Source organism: Armigeres subalbatus, chromosome 1, assembly GCF_024139115.2.
Source record: "Armigeres subalbatus isolate Guangzhou_Male chromosome 1, GZ_Asu_2, whole genome shotgun sequence".
Lineage (NCBI taxonomy): Eukaryota > Metazoa > Arthropoda > Insecta > Diptera > Culicidae > Armigeres > Armigeres subalbatus.
In genome coordinates, this window is record NC_085139.1 from 9,137,650 (window position 1) to 9,162,854 (window position 25,205).

Sequence of the window (25,205 nt, forward strand, 5' to 3'; positions counted from 1 at the left end):
ATTATTTGGTTTATTTTTTTAGCTTAGTTATGGATCTTAAAATTAATCTTTTATGGATACGCCTGGGCTATTTTTGGATTTAAGGTAGCGTTTATGGAACATTCAGATGTTATTTATGGATCGTTTTCATTTTGACCCTTCCTTCGGAAGTGTCTATAATTTCGCTTTGTATGTGTTACGCACGCGTGTTACGTATTAATCTATCAAGAAATCTCGTGAATTATTAAATAAAATGTATGGTATTTGAAACCACTTTTGACATTGAAAATATAAGTATAACAAATGATATGATATGGAATTATGCCTATTTTTCTGATTTGTTTCAAAGAAACAAATGATTTTAATTGAGGAACATATAGAAGCATGTACAAAAAAATCTTCTCAGAAAAGCAAAAACGTAAAAATTGAAAGGGATTTCAAAAATTTCTTCAGTGGAAGCTAGATAGCAAATGTGAGCATGTTTTGAGACACTAATAGATCACTTGCATGCATGTATGTGTGCGTATGTGTGCAAATTTTGAAATTTACTACCATGAAAATCTAGCTCATTTTTAAGGTATTTAACAAGTTTAGTTTTATCAAATTAGACATCCATAAAGCGAAATATATGTTATTATTGAACGCTATTAAGTTTCGTTCAGATCAATGACTGATTTAGTTAGTTCTGGATTAAATAATATCAAGGTCTCTGGAAATTACGAGTACAATATATGCAACCAGCGTTACGATAGTTACTAACCATGTCACAATAGTTATTCAATCCGACGAGCGCCTTATAGATAGGCAGCATAAAGTACAGTACGTTATCATTCGTTGAGTTGTCACTAAACCCATGACATCCGCCTTTGGGTAGGCAATTATTTTGTTACTTTCACGGTAAATCGCCGTGGGAAGCTGAGTAGTTTTAGCTCGTTTTAAATAATGGAGTCTGGAAAAAATTCCTTATAACTATGAAGGGTCAAAACTTCACTGTAGGTGGATTAATCTGGGTTTCTTATCTTTTTATGGATCGTTTTTGAGCATTTAACGGTACAAAGTAAGGCTGCCATAAACAAATGTGAAAAATATGTTTTGTCAACCCTTTTGAACGAGCGAGAAAGGCATCATCACCGCTAGGTGGATTAATCAGGGTTTTTATATTGTTTTATTTTTCATGTCTTCATATATTCATGTCTTCATATCGTCATGTTGTAATATGTTGAAATTTTGTTTTATGCAATGTTTTTTTATATACAAGGTTATTTTTATCATATATTTATTTTTGCATATTTTCATATTTATTATTATTTTTATTTTGACATTTTCATATTAGCCCGTTACAAATATTTAATTAACAATTTGTCCTATTGGTCTCCAAAAGGTCAAGGAAAGGGGAGGGGGGGTATGATAAAAAATAAATATTAAAATGAAAAATATCAAATAACTCTTCGGTTTTGTTAAAGAATGCTTTGAAAATCCTCAACATTATTTGAATTTTATTTCATTGCCCCCTCAAAATTTTATTTTTGGCCGAAAAAATCCGAAGGGGGGGGGAGGTGTTGTAGACAATTTTTAAATATTCGTATCAGGTTTATCATTTTTTACATTTTCATATAAAGTGTTGACCCGATTTTGTCACTTCCCAATTTTGTCTATCCCCGATTTTATCATGTTTTCGACCCGATTTTATCACTTTTTCGACCCGCTTTTGTCACCCCAAAAATTTTTGAAAATTTTAGTCGTTCTTTTTATTTTTGTAAATAATACCGCAAACAACGTTGATTTCCATGAAATAACTTTCACCGTCTGTAGTTCATTATGAATGACTTCTGAGTACCTGGGAAGGATTTTGTAAGCATTTTCGACAACCGTTCACGCATTTTGCCTTTCCAAGGCATAAAATGATTCATATTTGTGAAACGAATTAAAAATATTAAAATAATTTTTTTACAATTTTGTCACATACTCTGTTCTATCACCCCAAAATTTACCAGGGGGTGATAAAATCGGGATATTACTGTATACAGGTTTTGATCCCTTCAGGACAAAATTTTCAAAACGACTTATCTGCTTTTGTAAACAAAAAATCAATCGTCGATTTGACGAATCTGCACTCCCACGCAAATCATCACCGTCAACACGCAGCTGAAGGCTTCCGCTACCTGTTAATGGTGACGGTTTGCGTGGGAGTGCAGATTCGTCAAATCGACGTTTGAATCTTTGTTTACAAAAGCAGATAAGTCGTTTTGAAAATTCTGTATTGCCTTCATATTTTTATATATACAGAATATGATCCTTTCATATTGTCATATTTTCAAATATCTACTTTTCCATATTTTCAAATAAATTTTTATTAAAAATTTACTAAAACTGGTTTACTAAAAATAAGTTACGGGAAGATTGAGAGATCATTATTTACCTAGGTCGTTATTATTTGACAAAATGTTGATAGGTTCGGTGAACAAACTTTAGAAAAACGGGAGGAGCTGACTAGAGACAAAGGAAAGGTAAAATTTCTTATACAATAGAAGAAACATATCTCTTTTAATGTATACTTTTATTGTCAAATAAAGTTTCTATTATTTACCAAACCCACTAAAACAGATTTCCTTCCTGAGACATATATTACGTTAGTATGGGTTCCTTGCTTCTTCACTAGTAGATGATGAACTAACATTCCTTCCCATCCTTCCGTGATTGTAAGGACGTGGCCAGGTGTACAACTGCTTCTGTATAGGAAAGGGTATTAATCTCAAGTACCGATTTGCGACAATATACAGAAGATTGCTCAATTGAGCATTGTATAGCCACCCACGATTTGTACAATCACATATGCTATGCTATACTATGCTATTTGAGATGAATTTGCTCGTTTTATTAACCTTTCCGTTCCTTAAGAACTTCCAAAAATTAAAAATGCTGTAAAAACCGATACCTGCATTGTTCATATTGGCTTTGAGTCAATCGTCAGGATGGATCCAGAATTATTCTAGATTACGTTGAGGTCAGTTGTCCCCTAAAAAAAGGCCAATCACAAATTCAATTAGGAACAGGTCGTGTGACACCTCAAACTTCAACTTGAGTTGCATCCGGTCCCATTGGCTATATAAGGGAGACCGGGGCTGGTTAGCCGAGTTTTGCTTTCGGGATGTCTGTACTCATTAGACTTTTCGGGTTTCACTGTCATAAATCGGCCAACCAGCCCCTACAAAAATTGTGGCCAACCTACTCCAACGTTCGCGATTTCAGTCCACGGTATCTACCGGATCAATCAAGGCTTTTGCAAGTCCTCATCTTTGGTATGGAACCAATCTGGTTCAAAAAGTATATAATTCTAAATTACATGAAAATGAGATCTCCAAGGTCACCCAAAACGATCGTGAGTTATGATCTACCAGATGCACAATAACTAAGGAGGTTTTGGTGTCGAGCAATGTTTATTCGAATGTTGTCGCAGAGTGTGTTCTATGTACACAGATTTGGATGATCGGATAGTTAAAATATTACTAATTTCAGGGCTTTTTGGAGTATAAAAACGGTCTGAAGTAGCTTGTATAGCTAAGTAGCGAAGTAATAATTGAAGGCATATCAACTCAATGAACCTACTAGGACCATTGACTCAAGCTTAAATCTAGATGTCGAACAGAAGATCCTCGGAAAATTGTCAGAGTAACCGAGAAAACATTTTTAGTATGGCATCATTCGCTTCCTCGAGACGATATCAAGTCTAAGAATACTAACTCATGGAGGGCCCAATGTCATTTAAAACTTGGTTGATCTGGTAGACCAAAAGTTATGAACTCCAGGACGAACCGAAAAGGTTTGTAATATAGCTTGTAAAAGTAGTGTGTGAAATCCTATCAGCTCAATGGATCTGCTGGGATGTTTAGTGCTGAACGGAAACATCGTTCTGCGTCCCTTAAATAGTTTACGTTTAATCAAAACACGATAGTTTTATGTCTTTTGATCACAATGACATTTTTGGACATATATCACAGCTTAGGACATTTTGTTTCTAGACATATTTTCTGATACATTTGAGGCTTTATACTGCAGAATAGTTTGAACGGCCGAGGACATCCACACAAAAATATGTCAACACATTTTTAGTTCTTTCTATACTAGTTTTGAAAGCATCCAATGTATGAACCCCAATATACAAAAAATACCCCGAATGAATCCACGTAAAAAAGTCGTCCTGAAAAGGTTAAATGCATTATCATTCAATTCTAAAAAAATCAATTGGATTTGCGTAAGGTCATTGAATTTTCCAGAAAAAAATATATAATAGAAACTAGGGAAAATTCTCAAAAGTGTAAAAGCCTTATTTTTTCCGTTTTTTGCCTCCCATTTTTGAGAAACGTATTATCAATTTTAGCATTTGAATTATTAATCGGTGGTAATAAGTAACAAAATGATGTCAAAAAGCACCCTGGTATTTCTGTTCCCCGAATATGACAATGAACCTGCTTTGAAAATGTTAACAGTGAAGCTGTCTATGGTTGAAAGTAACACCAGATTCCAAAGTGTTATCCATAATGGCATGGTGTGCCATCAGGTCGTCCATAATGCACAAACCTAATGCAAGATAATAAAAGCGTATGCTACGCGAGCAGTTTCCAACAGCGAAACAACTGGACATTTTTACAATGAATTGCATGGGAAAAGCAACTAGTGACGCTATTTATCCTAAGCCAAGCAACGCGAAAGAAAAATCAAAAATGGCTCGGGATGCAAAACAATCGTGTGACAACGACATTTTCAGGTGGAAGGAATCGGATACTGCAAACAACCTACCCGTCATGCATCTCTCTGTAAAACGGTGTGCTATTGAAGCTCTTTGCTGATCAAGGATGAGACCAAAAAAATAAAATTAGATCAGCAAATGCATTAAATGTTGACATTTTTTTTTGAATTTTTAGGAAAGTGTTTTCTTATAAATTATTTTTATTGTGGCAACGTAAAATGTAATAACACAAATCAGCCTACCAAATAAACAAATGAAACAAGAAAAACCTTTATCAATCATTTACAACTTTATAAACACTATAAAATTATTCGAGTCGTCATTCCAAATAAATTTGTCTCATTCAATATACCCTTCATTGTAGGAATGCACATAATCGACGTCAAAGCTCCGCCCACCAGCTCTGGCGTAACCACCTGCATCACTGTTCTGGGTGGAATTAACCCGATGAGTCATCGTAAGATCACTGACGATCGTTGTGGACCCTTGTCCTCATCATCGTCAGTAAAATTCATTCGTAGTCAGAAGAAAAATGCACAGCTTGTCTATAAAGGGTTCCTCTACAATCGAAAGTTGACTCAACAGAACGGAAGCACCACGTGGCGATGCATCGATTTACCAAAAACGCACTGCAAGGCGATTTGTGTTACCAAGTTCAACAAACTGATTCGCGCCAAAAGGCAGCACAACCATGAGAACCATGAGAATAAAATTAGATATCGTCCGCTGTACGACTACCCGGAAGATTTGGAGGAATATCTGGACATCTACTCCAGGGAACCTATTTCGGCAACGCAGAAGCTCGATGTCATAGACGATGGCACCGATTACAAGCTTATCGTTCGGGACGCGCTTGGCGGACATGGGGCGCCTGTCCAGGCCAATCATTTGATTGGTAGTGGAACGGAAACGTTCTTTACTTCGTCATAGTTATTCTAGTACTACAATAAGAATCAACCAAGGAAATAAAAATCGAAAACAAGTGCACATGGCCGCAGTTGATCTTTAATAGAAAATTGTCGAGCTTTGGAAGAAGTGATAATCAAATAACAGAAAATATTGTTTTTGTTTCAGAGGTGATATTGGTGTCTAAAGAATATAAGAATGACGAAAGCACAAATGCATCGAATCGAATGTACACGTTCCTCACCAGTCGGAAGGGTGGCGTTCATCTGATCCACGACGAGTTCATTTATCGTTCAAATCTTCGGCGGAGTGGTCGCAACAAGGACATTATTTACTGGGAATGCGTGCATAATCGGGCGGAAAAATGTCGAGGACGGCTTAAAAGTGTTGGGGATCAGCTGTACATATCGAACTGGAATAGTATGTGATGAGAGTTGAAAATGAGAATCCTAGTAGGGGAACAGACGGCTTTGGCAGGTTTTGTTCTATTATTGTCAGGGGGGTTTTTGTCGACCGAATTTTATGAAATTTGGCCACAATATTCTTTGATATGCAAAGAATGTTTAGGCCAAATTCGAGCATAATCAGTCATAAAAAACCCCCTGACAATAATAGAACAAAACCTGCCAAATCCGTCATTCCCCCTACATAACTAATTTGGTTTTACTTTTTTTCTGCTTTCAGTACAACACAATCACGATCCCGACACATCGAGAATAGCAACTGCGATGGCATCTGGACATGTATCCTACAGGACACTAGCTTCGTTAGGAACTATTTATTCCTCAATTACGATATGTGATTCAATATAATAAAAAATTGCTACTGTCTTGAACCATTTGTTTTCTTAGTTAATTTTCGTCTAGATTATAGAATCAATTTCACGACAGGTGCTCAAGTGCTCAATCTTGTGTTTGCATTTCAGATCAGCCAAGGCGATATTGTCCACCGGCGCTGGGTGATCGTTTTCCGGTTCCGAAAGTATGGTACTCGTTTTCGCCGAGCTACGTGACGAATAGATCCGGAACGACGTACTTGCACTTTCGGGGATACTTCTACCTTCAGAAGAATCGTTGCAACCGAATAACGAAGTGGGTGTGCTACAAGTGCAACTTAACACGGGAGAGTTGCAAAATGAGAATTTCCACCAAGGATAACAACCAGATTCGCTTCGGAATTTACTGGCACACCCACGGCCCGGAGGATATGAATGAGTTGTTGTGAAATAAATGCGATTGTTAGGCATACGATTATGAGTCATTTGATCTAAACCAATTCCGCTTATCATCACATACGTTATCCAAATATATTAAACTTGTAAAATTGGTTCAATTTGACAGGATCTTCAAATCTAGTACTACCTGGAATATATGCAGGCATCTGGTACAAGGCAGATCTGGAGTTTGTCGAGAATCGGCGCGGAGGATTCAGTTTGAAATACAAGGGATATCTGTTTACCACCGAACGCCGATATAATAACACGGTCAATTGGGTCTGCAATAAGAGCAGCAGTTCGGCGTTGCGTTGTCGGGCTCGGTGCGTTACTCAGGGTCCCCAGATGATCAAATTTAGTAAACGGAGGCATAATCATGACGTATGAGATGACGTGATCACTGGACTGAATTTGAAAACTGTGCAATGCCATATATGAAGTACCAGATTAAAGAAGATTTTTTCCATGGTTGATTCCTGTATGAATTACAAACAGATGTGCACATGATGACGTGTCAAGACAACATAACAAAAAGGGTCATAATCTCCCTCCACTATTACGCTAAACAGTTTTTTTGTACTTCTAGTGAATATCACTTTTTACCAATATTTTAATCGATAAAGTAATATTTTCAACAACAACTGAAACTAAGGATACATTCATATTTTTCAGAATCATTCGACCAGCTTAAGACAGGAGTTTGGTTGAAAAATCACTACGAAATTTTTCCAAATCAAAAGGGTGGAACGAATTTATTGTTCAAAAGTTTCGTATATCGGAAGGAGGCCTCATTCAAGACCTCCATCAATTGGGTCTGCAATCGTAACTCGGTCGGCCGCTGCCAAGCCAGACTGATACAGAACACAGTGACCACAGAGATAAAATTGGGAAAGCATCCTCATAATCATCTGCCACCAGATATGATTTCCAAATATTCAAACAAATGATGCATATTTCGGACAATAAAATATTTTAGCAATTTATACAATTTTTGGTTTATTAATAAAATCTAGTACTGCATTATTTGTATGTATATTCAAGTATCTTTTGTTGTGTTCTTTTAGAAAATGATTCTGAAAACGTAGCCATATTCACTAGGACCATGCGGGGCAAGGAGCAGCTGCTGTACCTTGGTCAGCCTTTCGTGTTCGAGAAACTAGTGACCACGAAAAACTCCACTCCAAAGAAAATCTGGCGTTGCAATCAGTGGTGGAATCAAAAATGTCGCGCTCGTGTTTTCACCGTTGACAACGTAATTACACCGCTGAACCGGTTCCACACTCACTCGGAGATTGTCAGGCGAAAACAGCGAGAAACTAGTAGAAATGAGTCGACGATATTATTTATCCAACGCATCGATGAAGATGGAAGTAACTGAATACGTGGTCCAGGTTGATTTATAGATAAATTGGTAAAATGTTGAGCGGAATAAAGCATCGAGACTTCCGATAGCGCTTGAAAAGGACAATCTTTTATAGGTAATGGGTAAGTAAGATCGTCGTCGTTCTTGGCCGTAGGTGGAACAGAAGAAAAAACAAAAGTATTGAAGAAAACGAGAAATAATTCAGTTTTTCTAAAATATTTTTATGGTTTTTATTTTTTTTTTCCAAAAAAATAATTGAAATCTTCTATAATAACGAATTGTTTATATCTTTGTCATAGAGACTTGCAGACAGATTCATTTTTACGAAATTTAAGGAAAAGACGATGGTTAAACATTTATCCAGTTTGATGCAATATGAATGGATCAAGAACTAATTCTCAGTTTCTTGCAGGTAGGCATCCTTCTCAAGGCTTCAGAATTTCTAGTCAAATAAGTTTGTATTTTAGGAAACAATACGTCAAAATATCGGAGCCAATCACGATATATTTGTTTCTATAAAGTTCGAAAAAGTAAAAGTATTTGTGTTTGTTTTTGCTATTGTGTAGTATGATGTAATAAAAAGGATTTTGAAGCAATTTGCTCTTTCATTTGTCGTTAATACTCAGCAGCATAATTATTATCTCTAGAAATGATTTTTCCTATATTTTTCAGACATGAATTTTCGGTACGAAGTTTTGCCTAACGGAGCTCAGCAGTTGATATGGCAGGGCTATACGTACCATAAAAATACATCAACTGTCAGAAAAACCTACTGGCGGTGTGTGCACGCAGGCCGACTCAAATGTAAAGCCACGGTTGTGACCGAAAACGGGCTTTCGGTCTGCATTAAAAATCCTGTTCACAACCATGTTCCCATGAAGAGACTGCTCTACGGCATGGGGAAAAATAATAAGCGAAATTTGAAAAATCGGCCACTGTTTGACAGCTTTAGAATTAGCGAATAAAATTTCAAACAATTTATCAATTAATTTCGTTTTTTTTTGTATATGGGCTATAAGAAAGAACTCCTCAACTGTTGAACGGATTTTTTTTATTCATTTGCAACGTTTGATCTCTTTGCAGCAATCTTTCTGGCCGTGAGCACTCGACAACAATTGTTAATGCTTCGGAACAAGATCTATATGAAAACCATTGGCCGGGCTTACAGAAGCATATTCTCCTGCATCGAGTACAACTGTCCCGGTCAGCTGATGTTCCTTGAGCTGAAGGGAGGTCAGATCAAAATTATGTCCGAGCACAACGGCGACTGCTCCTGTGATTACTATAAGGATCGCCCGGCCGATTGTTTGGGACAACTCAGCAAAGCCGAATTGACGAAGTTGGAGGAATCGCTGATGAGCCATAGTTTCAACGATACCTTGACAACAATTTAATGTTTGAGAAACGGAAGATTTTTACTGGTCTTAACCGAAATAGATGATAGTTGTTTCAATAGGCCTTTCTTATTCACTCCATTATAGATAAAAGAAAAATAACTTTTAATCAAGACTCCTTTTTTTCTATAAACAGTCTCTATTTTGCTGAATAATAATTATCCTCGCTACAATTTTATAAAAAGTGTTTTAAAAATAAGAATCAAAATTTAAATAATGTTCCACAATTGATACGTGCTTCCATTTATTACAGCAGCATTTGACCAGGATTGGAGACAGCCGTTAGTGGTTCTTAGCAGAGCTGGAGCGCTGCAACTGCGCTACAGGGGACACACCTTCAACAAGCACGTAGCCCGTGGAGTGAAGGTTTATTGGAGATGCACGCAGCATTTGGTATACAAGTGCAAAGTACGAATCAAAACCGTGGAGGATTCATTCTCTGTCAGCAAGAACGAACATAATCATCCCATAGTGAACGGACCTCGGGCGTACGGAACGTTAAAACTGTTGAAGCAACAACTAGGACATATACAATTTTTTTAATAAGCAAATAAGACGAATGTATTCGTTATAACGAAAATTAGTCATAATTAGCGAACACGATTTGCAGTCATTGTCAAGTGTCAAAATTGCATCAGCTCACAAACTACAAACTGTTGGTAACCGACTAACCGATTTATTGTAATTCCAGTCACAAAAAACTAGTCAGACGTCGAAAAAAAAGTGAATGTCTGAAAAATCGGACAGATTTTTTACGGTGCATAATGGAGTAAAGTTTTTCAACTGAACTGAACTGGAAATACCATCCTTGCACGGATATGGTCACGAAACTGCACCCAACGTCGATGAAATACAGCCAAAACCTGTTGGTCCATCAGATCTAGTACTGCATATGTTCGACTGTATCATAACAAAGACACTAAATATAAAAAAATATACCAAATTAAAAAATATTCACTTTGTATGCTACATAATAAATTTATGCTGAACAGTTTTTTTAATCAACAACCCTATTTACATTCCAGAAATATATTTCACCAAATCGAGCCGTGGTCGTCCGGCGATCATCATCGATGGTATCAAGTACTTGTTCATGTCGGAGAATCACAAACGGGTGGTTTGGCGGTGCTCATCGATGGCCACCAGCAAACTCAAGTGTCCGGCCCGGATATTGCAGTACAAGAACCCCGAACGGTTTGTCATCCATCGCGAAAAGCACGTCCATGCACCGCTGAAGCGCCACAAGGTGGCGTTCTACGCGCAGGAAATGTTCGAAGTTGTGGAATGAGATGCATGTGTAAATATCACAACATTTTGATAATAAATTCTTCTATTTTAAAAATATATTTTTGTATTTTTCCAATTCTTTTGTCGAAACTAGATAAGCTTTGCACATTTCACTAATAATGTTATTTCTTTCGTAGACTACCAGCAACAACCCACTGTGACTAACATTAACGGACAGGTGCTCACCTACCGGAGCAGCCAGAAGGGTCGCCTCCAGTTGGCCTGCGATGGGTTCTACTACGTCAAGGAGAAAACTGTGAAACAGAAGGAATACTGGCGCTGCATCTACTACACCACCAAGATAAAGTGCCATGGGCGGTTGCACACCTTGAACGGAGAAGTTGACCACAGCACGCCCCATAACCATGCGGCCAAAGTTTTCAAACGATCGGACTATGGCCGTCTATCGGAAATTATCATACCGCCGAATACGTCAGCATCATCAACCGCGCAGGAATCGTTTTCTTCAATTCACATAGAAAGTGTAGCAAAAATAGAGCCATTTTATAAATAAAATTCAGACTATATCTAATCTTTTATGTTACAGAGTATGTCGTCGAAAACTATGAGATCATTCGTTACTAACATTTATTTTTAAACATATTCTATTTGCATTTGTGTGGCCAGGAGTGGTAATCATCATGCTTTTGTTATTATTATTGAAATCATTGCATCTACCGAAACTATGCTAATCTGCTCATCCATGTCTGTCTCATGTAGATAGGCAATCAAGCGCACATGGGACATGGGCAGTTGATGATGAAGCATGTATGTAGATGCCTGGCAATATTAAATACTCATCCTACTTGGTTGGAATTGTACAAACAATACGTGAGAGAGTCGATTCTAAAAATAGATTTCGAGAGTTCGACTATGTGCCTGGTGTTGGGAATTTGATCTTATCACTAATCACTTAGCTGCGGAGGTCCCTCGTAGCTTAGTAGGGAAAGCACCTGTTTATGGGGTCGTGGGAATAAACCGCACTGAAGGAAGTAGTTACCTCCAATTTTACTTTTTTTTCTAACTAAATCTTTCACATGCTGTACATAAGCACACATCCAGCTTCAGACATAGTCATATTTTCTTTGGCTTTTTGTCAGCATGGAGGACCTCACTAGAGTTAGCACGCAGTACTTTTCTTTCCTTGCACTTCTTACAAAATAAATGGCAAATTCATTCATTTGAGGCTTGAACTACAAAAATAGATTCAGTGGTTCTTAAAAAAATTGAGATAAATATATAACAACCAGTCTAATGACAAAATATAAAGCTAATTTAATATTCTTAGTAGTGCTTTGGATCATTTGGAAAAAAGCAATATGGTTCGATGTCACATGACATAAAGTCATAAAGTCATATACGTATCCTATTTTTGTCTTAAACTAATCGAACAATGATGTATAGCATTGCAAGCTATCGCTTAACCTGTAACGGTTTCGCTGAAGTAAAACCGCCTTAAAATTTGGGCTTTTGCACCAATCCTCAGAAAGGGATTGTCAAATTTAATTTATGGTTGCCCGCTAGCTAGTTGGCCAAATTGTGGTCCGAAAACCGTTCCACCACATAGTGGGATTTGTGATCTACCACGTGAATAATTTTTTTTTTATATTATATATGATTGTCCACGCTGGGGGAAGGGGTATCGAAGACTGACCAGAACCTGTCCGCGTGGTAAATGGACAGCCAAAAACAATTCTCACATTTCTAGCGATTTGGCCCCGCAACTTCCAAAACCACCGACCGCATGGCGCTGCAAAACAAGTATCAACAGTAACGGTTGCATTAAAAAAAAAGAACAAAAATTGACGATGTTTAACTCGCACTGACGAAACTACCCATGCAGCATCAATCATAGTAACCCATGAGTCAGCAGACAAAATTTGATAGCTCTATCAGTCAAACTATAACCGTGATGGCAAAAACATTGAAGCAACTCCGTTCAAAGAACGGCTCAAAGTTGTTCCCGTCCTGCTTGTTCTTTTTTGTCAACAAATGGGCATGAGCAGGACAGGGAGAAACTTCGAGCTACTTCAAGCTCTCATTGGACAGCACTATTATTTGTCTTCAGCTTGAAATTAATAGCAGAAAAGGCCTATTTACAAAACAAGTTTTGTAAACTAACAAATAACCTCATCATTCTACCACAATAAAATTATGTTCATCTTCTTTTTTCTCTCTAATTTATTTCTTTCTCCTGCATGTTACTTTCTGCATCCCATATGGTTTTCTATCGTTTAATATATCTTCTCTTTCATGCGCAGAAGAAGGGTGGAATTTGATTCTGGTGTACTTGAACACTGGCGGAGTTGAACTGAGGCTCGATGGGACACGTTATCTAACAAATTAACTATTTTTCCATAAATTTGAGTTTATCCAGGTTTTTACGCTAAGACATAAATGTTGTGTACAGAGTTTAAAAGCTCAATCCTAATACCGTCGTCGGTGGTGACAATGGGTCAAATGAGGGTGAGAATGGTCACTGTTTCAACTACATACATAGAATACTTGTGGAATAGATTCAATGTATCTGACTTTAAGAGAACTTTTCGAGCGATTTTATAATCCGATCTTCCGGCTGTCGATGAAGGCGCTGACCCATTGTCACCGCCGACGGCGCGAAGTTAGTTAACAGTTTTCGCATTGTTTTGAGGTCCAAAACTAATCTACATAATTTTCAATACTTTAATCGTATTAAAATTTATCCTAGTTTCAAATATATGGTCAATATCTGCTAACTTGTTGTAGAATAATTTATTTCGTATTATTATACAAAATTTTCCACAAATTGAATATTTATTCTCCATAAAAAATCAATATTTTCAACAAAATAATCAATGCAGAGCAATTGTAAAATAAAAAAATTCCATGAAAGATTACAAAAAAACCCAAATCAATCCACCTAGCGTTGGTGGTGCCTTTCTCGCGCATTAAAAAAATACGAAAAACACATAAGAGAGGTCGAAATAGCACTTTAGGTAGATATATTTTACTTTTTCCATCAATTCATATTCATTTGCGGTCATTTGAATGCATTGCTGCGATTTTTGAAAAAAAAAAAATTTTTTTTTCGTTCTTGAATTTTTTCTCTCAATGTTTTTTTTTAATAACTTTTGAACGCAATAACCGATCGGGCCAATTTTCAATATGAAACAACTAGAACGCAATCCGTGTCGATTGTTGCGAGCAAAAATGCTAAGTACCAAAAAGTGTGTCTCACATTTTTGAACACACATACACATACATACACACATACAGACATCACCTTAATTCGTCGAGCTGAGTCGATTGGTATATAACACTATGGGTCTCCGAGCCTTTTATTAAAAGTTCGGTTTTAGAGTGATCCTATAGCTTTTACGTATACTGTGTATACGAGAAAGGCAAAAAGCAATGAAATTGATAACATTTAGACAATAGACATAAATATGACGATAGACAATAGACGCAAATAGACATAAATTGACGGAAAAAAGTAAAATCTATAACCGTGAGTGCAAATTTGACCTCTCTTTTATGTTTTTCTCATTTTTATAATGCATGAGAAAGGCACCACCAACGCTGGGTGGATTAATCTGGGTTTTTTATTATGTATTTGGGACACTTCACACCACAAGGGTGCATTCGTGTCTGATCTTCTGCATTGTAGGTATTATGATGATCTTGTCTATCCTTGTTCTCCTATTCCATTATTGTACTTTTTTTGCTTGTACTTCATTTTGCGTTTCCTTGAATTTTTTCATCTGTTCTTATACTAGCGCTGGCGGTACCTCATCAGCCGACGGAGTGTCCCGTAGGACAGGGCCAACTACAAAGCTCTCCTCCAGTATTGTGGATTACCTGAAAAGAGATTATGCACGGCAGTATTTGCTTGGATTAAGGAACACCAGTTTTCTGACCTGTGGGACGTCTTGCCCCACAGTGCCAGCCATTGCCGAGACTACTACACTATCGCTTCCAGAATTACCGGCAACAGCCGGCAGTGGAAAAAGACTTTGTGCAGTATTGTCGATTCCTGCGCCATCGCTTCGCTCCTTGCAAATTTTCTACAGTTTGTTGTATAGATCAGTTTTACGTAAAAAGTTTATCATTCTCGTCGATGTTTCTTCGCTGTTATCCAAAGCGTCACGTAAACTTGTACCGATGTCGTATTTCCTTCGTGCTTCGTCAAACTTTCTGCACTCAAGGCTTCACGTCCAATACTGAGCCCCAACAGTCACAACTCGGCGGAAGCTTTTTCTTTAATAAAAAAGTGTGGGTCAACCGTGTATAACCTATCGTCAAACGTGTAAGCGCACGCTGATCGGCGGCACTCCCACGCTCAGTCCGCCTGATTGTATCGCACTTCACTTCCCTCAGCTTCGATTCTCTGCTCTCAATCCATTGGTTATCCCATTGACGGCGTATTGCTTTTTTAATGGCTTTAACTTTTTCTTAATTGTTCATTGAAAGTTTGCATTATTTGTGGATTTCTTAAATATTGCTCATACCCTGAATTGGCAATTTCCTAGTTTTTTACGAAAAAATTCTATTATTAAATTATTTCAAAATTTTCCTTGCTAATTGCCGGTAACGTTGTATTTCTAAGGCTTATTGGGAATTACAAAGATACCTGACATACGTCCGTCTTGTGTTATTTACTCGCTCCAGGAGTGATAAACGATCTTTATGGACTTCCGGAAATACCTACAAATTTTATGGATTTTCTGTTTGTAACACATTATGACATTAATTGATTCTGTTGGACTTCGAGGAATTTATAAATACAGACAAGTTCCCAGCCATCCTAATAAACTAAAAGGTTGCCTTAGAACTTCCTATTTTACATGCGGACCCGCAAATTTTGATCAATTCTTACCGGCTTCTAGAAAACTTTTTCCTACAGATTTCCAACAATTCATCCATCTTTGAAAATCTGGAAAGCATTTCCTGGAATGCTATCGGCCTGTCAGTAGCTGTTAGGAAAATAATTATTCTTTTGGAATCCCAAAAACCTCGTCGATTATCAGTTTTGCATCTGATTAATTTTGAAATCCTTTTTTCACTAATATACAGATTTTGTCGGCTAGTGACTTCATACATAATTGCATGAGCTAATCTGCTTAAGTTTGAATAAGTGGGACTATGATTTGAATTACCTAAACAGTATGGCTACAAATGTTAGCTGGTTGAAATGGATTTACCATAATCATTGACAGTCACACTCAGATACTTTCATACAAAAAACATGCTTTACTTGTCCCACCAACTCCCAGACGCCACCACGATAAATACAAACAGGTATTGCAGTATGCCAGTTTAATGATTCAGCTATCTTGGATTTTTGTATGGTACAGCCACCGAGTTTGTTTACGTTTTGGGTTGTGCACTGAAAAAGAATTTTTCAAACCCGCGTTAACCTCTCCCATCTACTGTCGAAGTGAACCCTGATATAAAAACCCTCTACGCCGCTTAGTGTAGGCGCAGTAGGGTGTAGGCGGTGTCCAGGGCTGACAATAGTCATCGTCGCAGTACGAAATGCCACAGTACAGAAGAGTTGTATTGTCTTCATTGCTACTCCACGCATCGTCAATGACGCGCACAACATTAGCTTTCGTAGTGCAACCAAATCGTCATGACGACATCGGAGAACGAAGACTTCGTAACATTATTCTTCAAGCGGCAGCTGCCATGCGAACATTTTTATTAATACTTTGTAATAATGAATTTAAAGTAACGTATGAAGGCGTTATAAATGTTACCGATTCATTTATATTATCAAAGATCGTACTATTTCTTTATTTGAGACGCCATTATGATTTTAACCAATCCGTTTATAATGACGTGCAGTCAATTGTGTGAAGAAGTGACGACAGAAATCGTCATAACTTTTGGCTGCACGACTGTCGTCGTGGTAGGCATGCGGTGAGAAGAAACCGAATAGGCGTTGCGTCGTGCAACGCTATGACGAAGACTAAATTTTTTTCGCTCCCGTCATGCGACGAGAATGACTATTGTCAGCCCTGGGTGTAGGGTTCGATAAACGTGTTTGTTGTTTTTGACGAAAGATATTTAAGTTTATAAAACGGGGTGACTATATCCTGAAATAATCTTCGAAGGAATTTCTTAAAGAATTTCCAAATTAATTCCCAAAGAAATTATTTAAAAAAAAAATCGATATGATTCCTAAAGGAATTTCCGAAGGTATTTCCGATTTTTAAGTAGCTTTTGAAGGAATTCCTTAAAGAATTTCCGAAAGAACTCTTGATTCGTAGGAGAATTTCTGAAGAAATTTAAAAATGTCAGACATTTCTTTTAGAATTCTTTCTGAAATTTTTCTCGAGAATTTATTCGGAAATTCCTAAAATTTCGTTATAGAATTTTTGTAGGAATTTCTGATGGAGAAGAATTTCCCAAAGAATTGGAGTACGAATTTCTGGAAGAATTCCAGAAATAATTTCCTAATGAATTTTTGAAATAATTTCTAAAGGAATTCCATGAAGTTTTTTTATAAGGAATTCCTTCAGGGATTTTTGAAGGAATTTCAAAGGAAATTTCCGGAAGAATTACTTGATCTTTCGGGACTCGCACCGTTGTGAAAAGTACAACACCTTTGAAAAAAGCTCCCTTGTCGTTCACAGCAGAGGCGGGACTGTATGAGTGATCCAGGACCATGCAAGGAATAACAAAGTGAATTTTCGAAGAAATTTTTGGATTCATTTCCGAAGAAACTTTTTGAGGAATTTTAATACGATTTCCTGGAGTTAATTCAATTGAAATTCCTGAAGGTATTTTTGAAATAATTTCTGATACAATTCTTAAAAAAAATCTGAATAATTCGAATATTTCTGAATAATTCGATAGAATTTCTGATATATTTCCTAAAGAATTTCTTGAAGTATTTACGGAAAAATATCTGAAGCATTTCAAGTTGGAATTTCTGGACGAATTTCGTATATAACACCTTGATGAATATTTCAAAAAATTTCTTTAGGAAATACCCAAGGAATTTCAAATATTGGAAGATGTTTTAAGAGATATTTCAAAAAATTCTTAAAGGATTTCCCAGTAAATTACTTAACAATATCCAGGCGATAAAACACAATTAATATTTTGTAATGTTTGAAACTGTCTAAAGTGAGCCAAGTATGAATTTAAGCATGCTATGAAATCTTCATAGTTTCAGGATATTGTAACAGTCGTCTTTTTTGAAAACAACGTTTTTATTGGTTATTTGCTTGAAAATAGCTAAAAATTGAAGCGATGAGCTAAACTTTACTAAGGTGGCGCCGATCAGCCATGCGTGCTACTAGTTGCTCTTTTATAGTCACGTAGCAGACGTCCACGGCCGCACTTTGGTGATCACTGATCCTGAAGTTTGTCGGTAATACATGGTCAATATGAATTTGCTATTATAATGGTGGCTAGAAGTGGTATTGATTTCCTATTTGTCGTTCAGAATTATTTATACCCTATTTCGAAAATAAAATAACGGCTTTGGCAGGTTTTTTTTCTATTATTGGCAGGGGGGTTTTTGTCGATCAAATTTTATGAAATTTAGCCACAATATTCTTTGATATGCAAAGAATGTTTAGGCCAAATTTGAGCATAATCAGTCATAAAAAACCTCCCTGACAAGAACAAAACCTGCCACAGCCGTCATTCCCCCTACTATAACTCAAAACCTTGAAAGCTGCTTCTAAATGTTATGTGTGTATTTAACGTATTTTTAAAATCCTGGAAATTTATTGCAAACCCAAAAAAAATCTATAAAATTAGGGATTTTTATTATTTTTATTTTGAAGATGATTTGCCATCCTGTATAACCTTAAGACAGAGAATATGTGAGCCAAATTTGGTTGAAATCGGTTGAGGGGTTTGGAAGTTGCACAAAATTGATCGTTTTCCAAATAACATCACTCCCTCACCCTCCCTATTTTTTTAATTCACACTTGTGGGCCCTCCAGAAAATATTTTGTACATAACTTTTTAAATATTTTCATTTTTTTTCATTTTCTAGAAAAACTAATCACGATTTAATTGCGTTGAAATAACCTTTTTTGTTTATTTTGTTTTCGTCGTTGCATTAGAGATCCATTTGGGACATTAAATTAATCTATACCGGATGTTGAAAATGGAAATTTCTCTACTTTTCCAGCATATTGAATAGATTTGCATGAACTGTTTTCAACAGGATGAGAGAAATGTATCAGATTTCAAGTCATTGAGATGTTTCATGATATCTGCTAGAAAAGCCAAGTCACTCATCTATTTAGGATCGTTCAGCCTCGGCAATGGTTTTCTTTATCGTAGAAATAGTGCCATTTTCTGTTAGAAAACAATAAAATCTGTCAAGTATGGTACCAAGGCTTAGTCAATGAAATTCGTAATAATACAGCAAGTCTCGGGATTCAGCTTACATTTCCGTCAACATCATTTGGAGATTAAGTTCCCTAACGTTGATGAAGTCTTAATAACGATCGTCAATAATTGAGGAATCTTTCGCATATCGATTCTTTTGGTAAATGTGGGAAATATCGCCATACCTATGTGATTACTTTTGCTTGCTTAGAATTGTCACAACGCCACTGTTCTTTCCTTTCATTGCTGGTGTTCTATCAATCGTAAGGTCACTTAAGTTTTCGAAGGAAAAAAGTTCTTTACACAGGTCTTAACAGCCCTTAGGTTTCCCCGTTAGTTGTTCCCCTGCATTGGGAATTAAGCTGCCAATTTATCTGTCATTCAAAAATGATCATGAAGACAGACACCTTTGCCACGTTTTTCTTGACGGTATTTTCATCGCTTGCGAGAGGGTAGAATATGAAGCTGACGGCTTTTTCACGTTACGTAGCTTTCAAATCTTCTGGGAAAACTTTTACTCTTCACCGTGTTCCGCACAAACTATGCTACAGGAAGAGGCTGTTTCCTTACGACGCAATGTCAACATCAAACGAATTGCATTCCTTAAAAAGTTCTCCGCCCTGGAAAAAAAATCATCCGTTTTTTCCAAAATCTTACTAACAGCAAAACTGGCCTGTACTGCATTTTCTGACTTCGTATTAACTCGAGTGAAAAGAGTTTGTTGCTTCTATAATTCATTGTACAAATAATTTGAATCAATAAATGGAAATATAAATTGAAACCTTTGTAATTCTATCACCTTTTTTCCTACCTGTGCCCTTTCAAATAGCATATTTCATAGACTACTTGGATTCAGATTTTATACCTCCAATAAAGACCAATCCTCATTGAAAACGCGATGTTTCACATTAACCCTTGTACCTTGGGTTAGCGACCCCAGGATACAAAGGGTTAATGTGAAACATCGCGTTTTCCTTTCAAAATAAGAAAAATATTATTTTTTGTTTCAAATTCAAATGAATGGTTTTGTAGTGCGAGCTTTGATTTAAATCTTCCATATTGAATAATGAATAATAATTTTAAAAAACTTCTGTAGCCGGATAGAAAAGCTGGCAGGCCGATTATGAGGTTATTTTTTCTTACATGCCGCGGGCCACAAAAATGGAGCTGAGGGCCGCATCCGGCCGCGTTCCGTACGTTGGGCAGCCCTGAAGTAGATAGTGTTAGGATGGCAGCAAAAATTAATTTTGCTGCTACACACCTATTCTGATATTAATTTTTCCTTGTTGCTGGGACTAGGGAAAAAAGTGTGAATTTAGCTCAAAACTGAAGCCCTAATTCTGTAGCTAAATTGAAACCATGAAACTCTTCAAAACATCAAGCCCTCGAAAAATAAATCATCTCTATCACGGGATATACTTTGCTTGGAGCAGATCAACCAATTTGGTGAATCGTGGATATCCCAAAGTTACGATCCCCCGGTGAAATAATTCTGCTACGAAAAATCGGTGAGCCCTTTCCGATTGTACCTATGTATCTTTTTGACTACGATCCCATACTATAATTTAAAAAATAACAGATACTTTCATTTAAATTAATCATGGTCACCCGATGATAATGAGGAAAACCAAATTACATATTGATTTTCAAACAAAATCATTCATGTTGTAATGTTTGATGCTGCCTTCTTTCTTTTCGTCTCATCTTTATGTTTTTCAATATTTGAACACTTCCTACTTTCAAATGCTCAAAGATATTGAATACTGTGAACGCACTAGAACCAATTGCAATGCAGTAGCCATGACAGTAATAGCGACCAGAACTTCAAAAGGCACTAACCCCACGAGAACTTTCGCAGCAGCCAAATCAGCCACAGTTGGGCCAGAGACTAAATAGAAGCATTTGCTCCACCAATATATGGATTAAAAAAAAGAACACTAAATACGTACAGGGTACCGTTTGCTGCTATTGCCGCGGATATTGTGGGAGTCTCAGGTATTTGGTTCAAGCTTTAGTTCTCGACCTTCTGCTCCCTGAGTAGTTAGTGAGAATAAGGGCGTCCTTGTGAAGTCTTACTGTACCTGTTATGATCAACTAGTACATCCCATACCCTACACTTCTGAAGAAACTTTTCTTGCTTCAGAAGTGATTCCTTTTTGTAGTCTTCGTAACAAAAAGGGCACCATAACGGAGTATGAGATCTGATCAAATTCTTCGTAGTACTACTTGATCAACACCCCCGGCTAGGTGAGGGATAGGATGAAGCACACACACACATGTGCTCAAAATGTCTTTTAACTCTTATATTTTAACGGGTAGTGATACATTGCGAATTTTTAAATTTTTGCCTAAAATGCCTAAAATTTTGAGCGAAAACAAAAATTTGGGTGTTAGAGGGTTAAATATAAGGCATAACTCGTAAGCACAGCCTATGCTTAATGGAATGAAACCTACAATCTCTGTCTATAGGACTAGATGGTCTGTCGACCTTTTATTTTTTGAATCTTTTGTTCTTTAGACCTTTTGATCCAGTTATTTTGTTTAACCTTCTTTTCCTTCAATCTTTTCGACCTTCTTTTCCTTCGACCTTGTGACCTCCAAACTTTCGTCTTTTCGACCTTTTGACACAGATTCTGAAGGAGGGTGTTAAGTGTACAACACTGCTGTCTAATGCCCTCTTCTATGACTGACACCAATTTGTTTTTACTGTTTGCTTTTTACCATTGTCCACAACAATCCAAACTATGTTACTTAAAATAAAAAATCTACAATTAGTGTTCAATCGGTTTTTTACATTGAGATACGGATTACCTTACAACAGTTTACCTTACAAAAAAATTAACGAGTAAGGAAAAAAAAAATTAAAACAACCTTAGAAATTATTAGAACGAACGAAACAGAGGAGAAAAAGTGTTCACGCGCCTTCAAGCTAGTTGCAGTAGAGGATTTGTAAGGGAGAAGCAGCTTATGCGAAATTTCGGCATCAGTCTTAAACACCAATCTTCATCATCCTCTATCATTTCGATTGCTGCTAGTTGATGCACTTCAACTGTTGGGCGAGAGGGTTGCAAGTTTGGGATCATTCTGAGAAGCCGGTTTTGTTTCACTTGGATGTTTTTCCGATGGGTACGAGAACAGTCATGCCACGCAGGAAATTCGTAAGTATTCATAGGCCTGAAAAACGATGTTGTACAGCAATATTTTAGCAACTTAACAACTTGCGCTGGTTGGAGTTGGTCCACGACTAGCTTAGCATCACGATGGAAAGAAAGAATTCCGGTGTCATCAGCAAAAGAGTAGTACTAGACACCGTTGATTCTGGTGAGATCGGCAGAGAAGATGTTATACAGTGTTGGGATCAGTACCGATCCTTGAGGAATCCCGTAGGGAACACCCAAGGGATCAGAGGTGCAACCGTTCGTCCTGACATAAACTCTGTTACTTATTATCTCATTATCTGATGCAAGCAAATTTTTGTTTTTCAGGCGACAAATATGGTTTCTCCGATAACCATGGATTCTCTGAGCGAGCCATGTACGATTTCTCGTCCCGGGGAACGCAATGTTTAGTGTACGATGGATTCTACTACAGTAAGAATAAAACCAGCGAGGGCGGTATTCGGGTCAACTGGAAATGTCGTTACTACCAGCGATTCAAGTGCAAAGCCAGAGCTCTCACCAAAACCATCCACGGATGTGACTTTGTGCGGGTGTCCAGTACGGAGCATACGCACTTGCGCGAGATGTTCTGCAAGGATTTGCGAAGAAAACGCCGCAAAGTCAATACATTTGATTCTGCAGTTTTTAATTACTAGAAGCAAGGAAGACAGAACCACCCGATTGAAGTTACTGAAATTACGATGCCATTATTTTTGGAAAATTAAAACAGGTTAAACAAAATGTAGCGTATTATTATTCTAGTACTGCACCTAAACTGCAGGTGTTCTTACACACGATTTCATTGTGTCTTTAACAGGTAACGTTATCTACGTGCTATCGAAACGTGGTAGCAAGCATCTATTTCACGATGGAAATACGTATACTCCGAACGAGCGGCCCTACCCGGGACAACGTTCCAGAACGTGGAAGTGTACATTGTATTATCGACTGAAATGTAAAGCACGCATAGTCACCAGCGAAGGTGGCAGTCTACCCAAGTTGCGTGTGGTGGTTGCTGAACACACCCACGAGAAACCGTTTCCCCATTTGAGTGCGAAGTTTCGAAGTCTATTCTGATCCAAAGAACACATCTAGTCAGTCATTGTCAAATGATATTTATTGAAGTCTTTTGAAAAATAAATGTTCGAGTGATTGAAGGATTTGGTACTGCTATTTCTCCATGAATAAAAAAAAAACAAACGCAATATGTTTCCAAATTACTTGCAGGTTAGTACAAGTTAGAATCGTACGATTTTTTCTACAGTAGAAACAAAGAATGACCTATCAGGAATAGTTGTATAGCATATAACTCTAGTACTTCATCATTTGACGCAAGCATTTTTTGTTTTTTTTTCTTCAGCTGTCAACTACAGTTTCTCCGATAACTTTGGCTTCTCTGAGCGAGCGGTTTATGAATTCACGCCCCGGGGAACTCAAAGTCTGGTCTACGATGGATTCTATTTCAGCAAAAATAAAACTAGTGAAGGCGGTATACGGGTTAACTGGCAATGTCGTCACTATCAGCGATTTAAATGCAAAGCAAGAGCCCTCACTAAAACTATTGATGGGTGTGATTTTGTGAGGGTTTCCAGTACGAAACATACGCACTCGCGTGAGATGTTTCTCAAAGATGTGTGGCAAAAACGTCGCAAGTGAAACATTCCCAAAATAAATACATCCATGCATCAATGAAAGATAGTAAGATTATGAGTGTAGCAACACTTAAAATGCCATTCAGAGTGATTCTCGCAAGAAGGGGAACCATTAGAATTATCCGGAATGGAAGCAAACGAATCATTAGCTTTTTGGAAAATAAATATTCTGCGGTCTTAGAGAATTTGGTATTTTTCACAATTATTTTTTCCAATTCATTAACACAAATTGCATATAAGTTCTGATATTTTCGTTTCACTTTCAGGTTCGTACGACTGGGGCTCGACGAGTGAGATTCGGTTCGTTCATTATACGGTCAAAAACAAAATGATCACAAAGCTCTACCATCGGGGATACACGTATTACCGCAGTAAGCAGGTTAATCAGGCCTCCTATTGGGTGTGCGACAGTACAAAGCGATACAACTGCCGGGCGAAGATCACGATCTTCGGCGATAAAAGCTTGTACAAAGTGACAAATTCGTGGCATACGCATGGCCCGATCTTCTCGAGGCATCGGTGACAATGAATTCGTGTGAAAGCGCAAAACTAGTACTTCTTTATTCGAGTATTGACATTCAGATGTTGCCTATGTGATGCCACCTTGTTGTAACGGAACTGGAAAAGAGCATTCACATTTTCACCGAGGTTGATCATCGAGTCAACCGATCAAGTTGTTAATCGAAGATACATTAACAAAATTAATCAATGCAAACTATTCGTGGATGTGCAAATACTGTGTCATTTCGTAGTCGTTCTTGTTTAAAATATCTGCTGAGAGACGTTTGAAATGCAAGCAAAAGCAAAATTATGAACATGCATGTTTTTTATTTTTTGTGCAGTACTAGAATATAAGACATATTTTTGCAATGGAAAAGTTGAACGACGAGTTTTAGATTTTTTTCAACATGTTAAATAAATTTGTTTTTTTTTATGAAAGTCTTTTTCTCACTACATGCAAATATCGTAAAATAAATACTGCGGTAAACAATTATAATGTAAATATGCGTGTTCCCACAGCACCAACTCTCGACGCACAATTCGTTTTGAGCACTAGAGGATCACTGCAGCTGTGTATCGATGGATACACATTCACTCGACACATTGTGAAGGAGGACACCATCTATTGGCGCTGCACGCAAGCCCGGGCCTTATGGTATGTGTTTATT

At 37.3% G+C, this 25,205-nt stretch overlaps 2 protein-coding genes and 1 long non-coding RNA gene across 11 annotated transcripts in view; all 3 read left to right on the forward strand.

Annotated features, from left to right (window-relative positions):
- Positions 1 to 7,404, forward strand: part of LOC134221478 (uncharacterized) — a 29,404-nt gene extending 22,000 nt beyond the window's left edge. For 6 of the 7 annotated variants that reach the window (XM_062700688.1, XM_062700695.1, XM_062700673.1 and 3 more), the window contains exon 3: positions 5,091 to 5,794. In XM_062700688.1, the coding sequence (XP_062556672.1) occupies positions 5,093 to 5,656 (564 nt within the window). In that variant the 5' untranslated portion in view covers positions 5,091 to 5,092 and the 3' untranslated portion in view covers positions 5,657 to 5,794. The other variant, XR_009982356.1, reaches the window with a different exon arrangement.
- Positions 7,405 to 8,188: 784 nt separating this feature from the next.
- On the forward strand, positions 8,189 to 11,433 carry LOC134221443 (uncharacterized). Of its 3 annotated transcripts, XM_062700639.1 has the most exons (4): positions 8,189 to 8,330; positions 8,508 to 8,620; positions 8,881 to 10,899; positions 11,027 to 11,433. In XM_062700639.1, the coding sequence occupies exons 3-4, from the start codon at positions 10,566 to 10,568 to the stop codon at positions 11,401 to 11,403; spliced, it is 711 nt and encodes a 236-aa protein (XP_062556623.1). In that variant the 5' UTR covers positions 8,189 to 8,330; positions 8,508 to 8,620; positions 8,881 to 10,565; the 3' UTR covers positions 11,404 to 11,433. The 3 variants fall into 3 exon arrangements, with proteins under 3 accessions (XP_062556623.1, XP_062556628.1, XP_062556619.1); XM_062700644.1 differs by lacking the exon at positions 8,508 to 8,620 and having other exon boundaries at positions 8,200 to 8,330; XM_062700635.1 differs by having other exon boundaries at positions 8,226 to 8,620.
- A 10,169-nt stretch (positions 11,434 to 21,602) lies between these two features.
- LOC134221570 (uncharacterized) lies at positions 21,603 to 25,186 on the forward strand. The gene is made up of 4 exons (XR_009982363.1): positions 21,603 to 23,126; positions 23,202 to 23,611; positions 23,745 to 24,225; positions 24,303 to 25,186. It is a non-coding gene; the product is annotated as an uncharacterized LOC134221570 (long non-coding RNA).
- The last annotated feature ends 19 nt before the right edge of the window (positions 25,187 to 25,205 follow it).